A 10,955-nucleotide genomic window follows, 5' to 3' on the forward strand; every position below is an offset into this window, starting at 1 on the left:
GAGTCGTCTGAAAACGGACAAATAAGACGGACACCCAGATCGAGGGCTTCGAGAATACCTTGAATTCTCAAGAAACGGTACAGGAAGGAATTAAGCGCAAGATCCAAAATAGAGAACATCGGAGACTGTCGAATTACCCGGGTACCCCCATCAATCTTTTCTTTATACTTGTCTTATCCCTTCGTATATCTTATTTTTCACTCTTCTTCTTTAGTATGTAAGTTACGTTAAGGTACTTTAAGTTAGTCGTAATATTGCGGAGATATCTCTCAAAGTAAACCTTGTATTGTCGCGAACACGTGTCTCCCGCCTTTGTAAATATAAAGAATATATCGGGCTGTGTTGAAAATATACGTTTACCATAGTTTGGGATCCAAAAGAACCAGGTGTAAGAAGGAACACGTGGTAAGTAACTAAATAAAATCCTATAAATAAAAGAATATAAATTCATTTATGTCGGATAAAATAAAAAACACGTGAAATTTTACTTTTTAAATCCATTTATTTATCTTTTATTTGTTAATTAAGATAAATGTCTCTTCGTGACATTTTCAGAAATGTAATTTATTCCTTTGGTTTATTTTATTATACATTATCCCAAAAGGTTTAAATTTAATGGCGTTTAAAGGTTTAATATAAAATGGAAAAACATGGAGAATTAATAGGAACAGAACTACGGGTGATGTCGAGGAGGAGCTTTAAATCTGTTCCATCGGTCGTGATTAAAAAATTAAGAAGTTGATAGAGTAGACTATTTACATTGCTACAATCAAACTCTTGATAGAGTTCATTTTGAAGGCAAATAATGAAAAACTCCATTTTACAGCACAGATAAAAACTTGTAGACAAATCTTCACAACTACAATTTGCATTGATTAGACTTAGTATAGTTTCTATGGTGCAATTCAGAAGGACTTCTACAATTCGTCTATTACTCGGGTCACAGGTAAAATTTTCGAGCTGTGTGATATTCAATGTACACTGTAGATTGGGGCAAGTACTGTCGGTACTCATTTCTACGTCAGTTAAAGAATTATTCAGGCATTGAATTATTTTTCCAACGTTCTAGAAATAAATAATAAATATCAATTATTAAAGCGTGGAAGAAATTTTATATAAGGTAAATTTATATTACTTTAGATCACACGAATGATCGATACCGGGAAATATCACGCCTCCGAATCCGGGTTTGTATGGCATTTTCACCATAAACGTGTTCGAATGTAAAGTTTTCTTACAACGATCCGTTGAATGTCAATGGTTTAATTGTTTATTAAGTTTCTATTTTTACTTTTTCGGTTGTTATATTTAAAAGGGAAAAATATGGCCATCGGTCGAAAAACGAACCCTCGAGATTTTTACATTTTGAGATTTGGGGACTTCGAGACGTGGAGAAATGAAAAGAAATTTGAAGGTTTTTTCCTGTATTTATGGATGTTTGCGTGTGGGGGACGATTTTGTTCGCCCTCTTTGAAGCTAAATAACTCCTGGGCCTTTTGTCGAAAACTTCTGAAAGTTAACACGGAGGTTTTTAGGGAGATCGACGCCATTAAATTTTAGTGGGTAAAGGTGGATGGGGTGGAGAGATAGAGGCAGGGGCGGATCTACATAAGGACTAATAGGGCTTAAACCTTGGGCACCCTAATGTCGAGGGTCCACAAAAATTGAATTATCGTAAATTTTAATACTTTTTCATTAACAATCATCACTTATCGTATAGTAAAAAATAGTTAATATTAATAATATAATAATAATAATTTATACTATTATTTGTATTAACAAAAAATGGGGTCTTATTGAACTTCAATAAGCCCTAGGCCCCGAAAAACCTAGATCCGCCTGTGGATAGAGGCGACGTTTCGTATCTCGAATGCGGGAGAATCTCTGTCATTTTAGGCGGTTACATTTATAACATTAATGATGTACTTTTTTTATTTTTGTCTCCGTCCTGTGGGCACTAAGAAGGTCTTACTATACGCCCATCGGCCAAATCCACAATGAAGCGGCTGTATATCGAGAAAGAAAGCTGGACATATAAGGGACGAGCCACACAAATATTTCTTGTGATTTTCGCCCTAATCGGATCTCGGGTCCCCAGTACATACACCGCACACTTTACTTCAAAGAGTAAGTTTTTATAATTTTATTTTTAATTTTTGCCGTTATATCGTGGCTAGCGATTCGGAATGTAATTGCGATATTGAAAATTTATTTTTGAAAAGTTTTGGCTCGAGACCATATAATGAAAAAGAAAACATTATTAAAAGAGAAAGGAAATGCCTAAGTTAAATATAAGCACTTCAATAAAAAATTGTTGGACATTTTCGAGATAAAATTTCGTGCATTCATAGAAATGCAAAAATTGTTTTGTTGGTCTGGCCTAGTATTTTCAAGTGAAATTAGGGTGTGGAATAAGAATGGCTTTGACGATTTGAGTAAAGCTGGCAAAAGACACGAAAATCGTAAATGTAAATTTTTTTAAACTCCTGTCAACTATACAGAACTATCATAAAAACATACTATTTTTGCGGCCGGATGGTCGAGCAGTCAAGATGGCAGACTACCGCTCTGGGGGACCCGGGTTCGAATCCGAACGGGTCGAAAAATCCCCAGAAGTTTTTCTGGGGGCGGTCCGTTCAGATATGTCGGGGCCCGTCTCTCACCACCCGGCAGCCACATTGTGGACCTGGCCGAACCCATAATGGGCATGCAAAAAGAGGCCTTCTTAGTGCCCACAGGGCGGAAAGAGTTAAAAAAAAAACTATCGATAGTAAACTCCTATCGGTTGGGTTAAATTATAAACCTACTCGCGATTGACATAATTGGGGCGAGTCGGCCAAATATCTAGCACGCAGCCGGCTAACAGCCCGGAACCAGTCCTGGATAGAATCATTGGAAGCGTTATACGATATTTTGGTGTGTAGTTTCCACCGGCTAATTGTGTAAACTTTATTACATAAAATTATAATGCTCCGACTGAAGAAGGGTGGAAAAATAGACGGCGGGATTGCCGAGCGGTCAAGGTGGCAGCTTACCGCTCCGGGGGATCCAAGATCAAATCCGGATGGGTCGAAAATCCCCTGGAATTTTAAGGGGGGGGTCCGTCCGGATATGTCGGGCCATGTCCCTCACCACCCGACCGCCCCATTGTGGGCCTGGCCGAACCCATAATGGGCTTGCAAAAAGAGGCCCTCTTAGTGCCCACAGGGAGGAAAAGTTTGGGAAAAAAGGGTGGAAACCCGAAATGTGCATTTTGGAGCTTTAGACATCAATAAAAAAATAAAAACAAGGAATAAAACAAGTAAAAGTACAAATTTATAGCCAAAAAACGTAGCTATAAAAGAATTAAATTGTAAAGAAAAAAGGATTAGAAGCTTTGCGAATAAAGTCCTAGTTTTAATTGTATTATTTTATTTATACATACCTCATCCGATTGTGCTTCACCAGTTCCAAGAAAGACAATTCCTGCAAAGAATAATTTTATTGCGTTAATAACGGTTACGTGCCATTAATACTGGGCTATACCTCACTAATACAATAATAAATTTTCAAAAATAGTTGGAACTTAAGAGTCAAATATTTTAATTATTTTAAATTCTTTCCCGATTAATCTCTTTTTCGTTTTTATTCATTCTATTTTCGAATTTTTTATGATGTTTTTAAGAATAATTTGAAAGTCGAAATTAAGACGGAGAATTGCGATGGGTTTGGTGAACAGCTGTTCTATATAGAGTAAGTGGAAATTATGGACCATAACAGAGTTCTACTCAATAATTTTCAACTTTAAGACAATACTTCCAGTTCCTCCCATTAGGTTCTTTTAGTGCTCTCGAGCGGAAAGAGAAAATGAAAATAAACATCCAACGTAATAGAGAAGATTTAGTCGTATGGAGGAAGTCCAAGAAAGGATAAGGCAAAATAACACACGGGCAATCCGCTAAAAAGGGAGAACTTTCTATCGAAAATCTGTTTCCGTTTAAGTGTTAGACACGTGCAGAAATTTACACTGGGCCAACTCCAAGTGGTCAGGCGCGAACCCGCGACCAACTGACAGTTTTCGGTGATTTTATCCTTTTGACCACGAATTGTTAAACTGTTGAAGGGATAGCCTATTGGCGCTCGACTAAAGGCCAACTCCGAAGAATTTACATATAAATAGCAATAAAACTTGATTTAAAAAACTCAATAAGACGTTATTTTTTAATTCCGGCAATAACTTGCACACGATGCAATGACTTACCAAAGATGAAAAGAACAAGTAGGCCTTTGCTCATCATTCTGTTTTAAATCGAGTCGATAGATCTGACGAGTCGTTGCAAATTAGAAACGGGTGCGGGCTCGTCTCAGCTTGTTGTGAAGAATTCCGTTTTCGCTAGTGTTTAAATACAGTTTCTCTTCTACGCAGTAAATTCTGCTCAGTAGCATTTTCCTACGCAGCCCAATGCTAAACAATACGTAATTCTTCTCACGCGGAAGTTACCTGCGGTATACTCGACATGTGCGAAGTGTCGTAAGTGCCAACCTGTTTTTTGGCATTTGTTTGAATTGCAAATATATGTTCATTAAAATNAACTGTTGAAGGGATAGCCTATTGGCGCTCGACTAAAGGCCAACTCCGAAGACTTTACATATAAATAGCAATAAAACTTGATTTAAAAAACTCAATAAGACGTTATTTTTTAATTCCGGCAATAACTTGCACACGATGCAATGACTTACCAAAGATGAAAAGAACAAGTAGGCCTTTGCTCATCATTCTGTTTTAAATCGAGTCGATAGATCTGACGAGTCGTTGCAAATTAGAAACGGGTGCGGGCTCGTTCAGCTTGTTGTGAAGAATTCCGTTTTCGCTAGTGTTTAAATACAGTTTCTCTTCTACGCAGTAAATTCTGCTCAGTAGCATTTTCCTACGCAGCCCAATGCTAAACAATACGTAATTCTTCTCACGCGGAAGTTACCTGCGGTATACTCGACATGTGCGAAGTGTCGTAAGTGCCAACCTGTTTTTTGGCATTTGTTTGAATTGCAAATATATGTTCATTAAAATATAGTCTATATTTTATCTTAATTCGAAAATGAATCAGAATAAAATATTTTATAGGACAATTCAAAAACAATGAAGAACGTGACTGAATAATTCTTGTTCGAAATAAAAATTAATTTTATTCGGTATTTTAATGCTTTTAGTAAGGTTTGGTTTAGTGCAGGGATTTTTTTAACTCTTTCTGCCATGTAGGCATTAAGTGGGTCTTTTTTAGCGAGCCTATTATGAGTTCGGCCAGGCCAACGATGGGGCGGTTGGGTGGTGAGCACTATTTGATGTTCTAAGACATTGGCACGCATTAACATCTTTAAAGTTAAGTATCCTTACTATGCGGCACGCGGGATCAAAAAAATTCGCCACCCTGGTTTAGTCGGATGAGGCAACGCCACACTTGGACAACTTGTTTGGGAGAGTGCCTTCTGAGTGGACTTGTTATGGAAAACTGGCCCCTATTTATATGTGACAAAAACCCGAAAACTTCGCATGTCCCTTTTAATGCGCACAGGATAAGGCCGGATAGCCTAGTGTTTACGAAAGCAGCCTATCAATCCTCCGAGAGGCTTGAGATCGAATCCGGACGGATCGAAAACCCCAGGGTTTTCGGCAGATGATTCTTCCGAATAGGTCGGACCCCTTGGGCTCTCCACCCTGCCGCCCTATTGCGGGCCCGGTCGAATCCGTAATGAGCTTAACGTTTAGTTCTTCGCCCGAGTTAACTCGGGCAGGTTACATAACCTTACATAAAACTCGGTCCTTTCGGCCACCCAAAAAATTTTTGTTTTTTTTTAAATTTTTGGAATGTTTTTTAAGTCCCCAAATTTTTTCAAAATGTTTTGCCCGCGCGAAAAAATTTTATCGCGATTTTAATGATCCTTTGATAAGGCTCGATTAAGGCTTAATTATTTTTTAATGGGAGTTCTTTATCAAATTTATTTCATGTTTCCTAACTTGTAGTGCACGGATTTGACTTCGATAAAGTTATTTAAAGCTGCTTTCTGATGTCAAAAACGACCTCCAATAGTTTTTTAATTTTTTTAATTAATATATTTTATTTTATATAAATTTAATTAATTAGGGGGGTCGGAAATCGCAATAAAATTTTTAATTTTTTAAAAATATTTAAAAATATAGGCCAAGTTATTGTTCACCCTACTTTAAACCCTTGTCCTCCCGAGACGTGTATTAGAATGTCCCGGGAAATCCGACTCCAGCTGTTCTCAAGGTCATCCAGCTGTGTAAACAATGACTCATCAGTGTCAAATTTCACAGAAAGGCCAGACAAAGGAAGTTAAACTTTGAAGCTTTCTTTCAAAATTAACACATTTCTTTCGTTCTTTTCAGTTTTAAGTATTTTTTATGTTCAATTATAATTAATTAAAAATTGATCGGGAACTGAGGGGTTAAATTCAATGAGAAAAAGCTTATATTTTAAACACTAAATTATCAAATTAACTTTCAGTGATCTATAATAATATTACATTTTATAGATGTTATTCTTATATTCATAACAAATTTAGTTAATTATTCCAAATGAAATATTCAAAGTGTTTTTGGTAAATACATTTTAAATATTTTATAAATAATATCGTTCTGTTAAAACATATATTTTAAACTAATGAATGTCTGTACATATTTATATAAATTATTTTTTAGACAATGAAGAATTTCTTAAAGAACATAACTGTTGGAATTTATGCTAAAGAGGTAATATCAGATTATGTAAATTCAGCTTTCGTCATGTTTTCGTTTTAATGATAGAAATAATTTAAAAACTTTAGAAATTTGTTCTTTAGTTTAAAAAATCTATTTTGATACATTATTAAAACAAACGGTGAAATATTATACGTGTTTTAATAATAAACTTCTGTTAGTCACATAGTGTTCTTTAGTATTCTTATATACGAGATAAACAGTAAAAATGCAATATAAAACATTTACTCATTATTTATCAACGTCATAACTGATTTGTTTTATTTTATTGGAAAGGTTCCGGGAGTTCTTCAGTTAGATGAAACTAAACAGAAGTTTATAAACAGAGGTTATGCATCAAGGATAATTCTTGTTCTTCTAGAACATCTCGAATTCAAGTAAAGTATTTACTGTAAATTCTAAAAAATAATATACTTATCTAAAATATCAACAATTTGATAATTTATTATTTCCTTAATTTATAATAAATATTTTTATTACAGTTATGAAATAATTGAGCGTTCTTATAGAAATAAAGTATGATAAACACTTTACTTGATGATAGTATCCTTGTAATTTATGTATATTTCACTGTATTTTTATATTATCTTTTAGCTAGCTGATATTTTCGTGCCAGTAGCTCAGAGAATTCAATATTACNACTCCAGCTGTGTTCAAGGTCATCCAGCTGTGTAAACAATGACTCATCGGTGTCAAATTTCCCAGAAAGGGGAGACAAAGGAAAATAAAGTTTGAAGCTTTTTCTTCAACATTAACGCATTTCTTTCGGTTTTTTCAGTTTTAAGTATTTTTTTTTATGTTTAATTACATTAATATCAAAAATTGCTGGGAACTTAAGGGGTTAAAGAGGCCTTCTTAGTAAATAGAGGGCGACAAAATTTTAAAAATTTAATTCGGGTTTGAACCGGTCTCTCGAATTGACAGGCATTTTACAACTTAGGCCCTTCGATCACGGCCACAAGATCTCATTTTGAAGAAAATTCTAACTTCTGATAATTTAATCACTGTAACTGAATCACTTTATTTGAAGATTTTAAATTTATTTTCCTTTTAATTTGTAAAACAAAACACATATTCAAAACTCTGATTTGCTTCAAATGTTAAGTCAACAAGCTTGAAGGTTATCGCACACATTTTTAATGTATAACCTATATGCGTAACCTGTAACCTATATGCGTAACTGTATAACCTACATGCGTAATGTAGGTTAACCTACATTACGCATGTAGGTTATCACGTGTAATGTAGATTTACTGATAAAAACCGAGGTTATATAAATGAACAAATATGGAGATAATTTCGATCGATATTATTTTGTATTCAAGAACTAATTCACTGGTTGGAAATTCGAGTGACATTCTTGTTTGAACCCAAGGACTGTATACTACAAGGATAGCCAGATCCCTATTCTACAATGTTAGCCAGGAATGTCAAGTTAGTGACGTCAGCATGAATCCTGATCTCTCTGTTTACATAGAGCAGGGTGTGCACGTGTTTAGTTTTCGCTTTTAATATTCGTCCAATTTTGTGATTAACGAAGTGATTTATTTTAATATTTCTGTAATTGTTTTATTTGACTAAGTTTTTTATAAGGTAAGATGATTTAAATATAACTCATTAAATATTTAAAGCTATATTTTTATGTTAGGTGAAGAACAAAATGCCCGGTACTAGATGTGCTGTGTATGGTTGCAATAATAACCTTCTTGCAGTAAAAGCTAAAGGAGAAAGTGTAACGTTTCATGTGTTTCCTAGACAAAAAGACTTAATTTCTAAAAGAATTAGGTCTGAATGGATTAATCGTTGCAAAAGGAGAGATAAATTTAATCCAGATACAAGTAGAATATGTTCTGTTCATTTTGTTCAAAGTGATTATGAAAGAGATTTACAAAATGAATTGCTGGGTAAGTCATAAGTACAGTTCATTCATATATATTACTTGTTTTGGCGCGTGAATGTTTAATTTGTTTGTTTTAGTATATAAAACTCCAGAATATTTTCTATTTCAGGTTTACCAGAAAGAAAGATTCTGAAGAAAACAGCTATCCCTACATTAAATCTTCCGGATAGAATGAACCCAACAGTTACGGAACGAGAAAGAAGAAGTTCAAAAAGAAAACAAAAAGAAGAAGTTAATGATCTTTTAACAAATAATGATAACAATAGTAACAATCTTCAAGATGAATGTCATTACGAAATTAAATATAAGAAGCTGTTAGAAGAATATAATGTTTTAAAAACAGAATATGAAAAATTGAAAGAAGATCATAAGAAAAGAATAAAAGTATTAAACGATTTATTACGATATTACAAAAGAATGCCTTCTGAAAATGGTGATTGTCGAAAAAAAATTAAAAAGTTAAGTAAGATAATCACATAATAAAAAATACAGCTCGTTAATTTGTTAAATATATGTTAGACAAAAGATTTGTAAATTTATTTACGTACACTTATTAAATCCGAAAATTCTATAGTAGTTTACAGTTAGTAGTAATTTAGTAATTAATTAATTAAGAAATGATTAAGTATTTTATCGTATTTTGTTATTTGAAAGCATCTGTCATGTAGAAATAGAGGGCTTGCTGTGACGTCACATATATCCAAGGTCACGCTAACAAATATACGGGATCTGGCTATCCTTGTAGTTTAAAGTCCTTGGTTTGAATCCCAGCGTTTTCGGTATTTTTCTCAAAACTTGTTCTAACCGGCGATTAAAATGAATTGACGCCCAACACCGGCCGAGTGGATAAAACCACCGATCACTGGGCTGCTGGTTGGCGCCGGTCCCCGTGGAGTTTTTCGGATTTTTCTCACGTTAGTAACACGTAAATAGGGGCCAATTTCCCGTAAGAAACTCTCCGGAAGGCATTTTCTTTCGGCAGATTGCCCATGTATAACGTTGACGTATATAAATAAACCGAACTTAAAATAAATTACTGTAAGTCATTAGGTTGATATAATAAGAAACAGGAATGTGTCCGTACTCTTCGTGAAAACATGACGAATTGTTTCAAATGTTTAAATTTTTATATACTTTTCTGGCACCGTGGGCACTAAGAGGGCGTTTTTTATCATTAGCGTCATTAGACGAACCGGCAAACTGAGTCCCATCAAGTTAAAAGTCGGTCTGTTTACTACTCCGAAATGTTCACTCGCCGCTCCCTTCGACTGTTGCCAAAAATTAATGGTTAAGCGATCAAAATAGAGGGTCCATCCTCACCGATTACGATACTGCGAGTCTTTTACCCACGTTGCTACGTTGTGTAAAAAAACATGTTAACCTTAATCAGAGTCGGTAGATTAACTGGTCTTTCGACTAATAGTTCAAACTTAGCTAGAGACAATATTTGCCGCTAGTCGGCGCCACTGTTAGCAGGAGATCGTTGTTCTTGCTAGGTATATACTGAAGTCAGTGATTTTGACCTATAATAATTGTTTTTTTAGCTCCATAAAAATGCCAACGTGCTTTGTGCCAGGATGCAAGGCAGGATATAAGTCATCGAACGAGAAGAGACATTTCTTCCGTGCTCCTAGCGATAAGATTGAGGAGTGGATGCGATGCATTCCACGAGACGACAAGATGCTAACAAATAAATGTTACGTTTGTGACGTACATTTTGCGAGTAGATTTATTTTAAAAACCTTCTCTCATGTTATAAATGGAGAGAAAGTAGAAATTCCACGAGATCGCTGGGCATTAACGTCGGATGCATATCCATCAAACTTCCCTAATTGTCCTAAGTACATTAGTAGGTCTGTACCTCAAAAACGATCAACGCGATGTCTCACAAGAAATGAAGAACCATCTAGGAAGGGATCACAAAAAGACAATACCAAAGGTAACTATTTATGGTTTTTATGTAATCTTAATCCTCAGTGAGTCATGTAATTTTTTGCCCTTGCCTGAGTTGCAGTGCGTCTCTCGGACCCTGTGTTTTAATATAAAATTAAATTTTATCTATCTATCTATTTTATCTATATTTAAGGAACATTTTATATTTAAAAATTAAGTAAAGATTGAGCTGGGTTTGTGAGATCCACTGTGATTCACTGAGGGTTATCTCTCTGTGGCCCATCTTTCCTTATAAATACTTTAAGATTAATTGTCTGATATTTTTTTTTATCAATCATTAGATTTGCATGATACACACTCCCAAGTAACAACTGTAGAAAAGGAAGTAGAAGAACCCTCCACATCTGA

General features: G+C 34.9%; 2 protein-coding genes and 1 long non-coding RNA gene across 3 annotated transcripts; 2 read left to right on the top strand and 1 right to left on the bottom strand.

Annotated features, from left to right (window-relative positions):
• Positions 1–496: 496 nt before the first annotated feature.
• On the bottom strand, positions 497–4,277 carry LOC111640461. Its single transcript, XM_023386470.1, has 3 exons — positions 4,241–4,277; positions 3,425–3,465; positions 497–1,065 (listed from the first exon to the last, which is right to left on the bottom strand). Exons 1-3 carry the CDS (start codon positions 4,275–4,277, stop codon positions 631–633), a joined length of 513 nt encoding a protein of 170 aa, XP_023242238.1. The 3' UTR covers positions 497–630.
• Positions 4,278–7,012: 2,735 nt separating this feature from the next.
• LOC111640459 lies at positions 7,013–7,380 on the top strand. The gene is made up of 3 exons (XR_002759278.1): positions 7,013–7,131; positions 7,237–7,270; positions 7,349–7,380. It is a non-coding gene; the product is annotated as an uncharacterized LOC111640459 (long non-coding RNA).
• Positions 7,381–8,414: 1,034 nt separating this feature from the next.
• On the top strand, positions 8,415–9,152 carry LOC111640453. The gene is made up of 2 exons (XM_023386461.1): positions 8,415–8,658; positions 8,764–9,152. Exons 1-2 carry the CDS (start codon positions 8,415–8,417, stop codon positions 9,132–9,134), a joined length of 615 nt encoding a protein of 204 aa, XP_023242229.1. The 3' UTR covers positions 9,135–9,152.
• The last annotated feature ends 1,803 nt before the right edge of the window (positions 9,153–10,955 follow it).

This window comes from Centruroides sculpturatus, unplaced genomic scaffold, assembly GCF_000671375.1.
Source record: "Centruroides sculpturatus isolate CEXI.00-Female unplaced genomic scaffold, Cexi_2.0 scaffold1437, whole genome shotgun sequence".
Classification (NCBI taxonomy): Eukaryota; Metazoa; Arthropoda; class Arachnida; order Scorpiones; family Buthidae; genus Centruroides; species Centruroides sculpturatus.

What these genes read in the sequence shown, in the direction of transcription:
- LOC111640461 (XM_023386470.1), bottom strand. Translation starts at nt 4,277, where the DNA reads ATGATGAGCAAAGGCCTACTTGTTCTTTTCATCTTTG. An exon ending in ACTTGTTCTTTTCATCTTTG is followed by an intron (nt 3,466 to 4,240) that starts GTAAGTCATTGC and finishes TATTCTTTGCAG; the next exon opens with GAATTGTCTTTCTTGGAACT. An exon ending in GTGAAGCACAATCGGATGAG is followed by an intron (nt 1,066 to 3,424) that starts GTATGTATAAAT and finishes ATTTATTTCTAG; the next exon opens with AACGTTGGAAAAATAATTCA.
- LOC111640453 (XM_023386461.1), top strand. Translation starts at nt 8,415, where the DNA reads ATGCCCGGTACTAGATGTGCTGTGTATGGTTGCAATAATAACCTTCTT. An exon ending in TTTACAAAATGAATTGCTGG is followed by an intron (nt 8,659 to 8,763) that starts GTAAGTCATAAG and finishes TTTCTATTTCAG; the next exon opens with GTTTACCAGAAAGAAAGATT.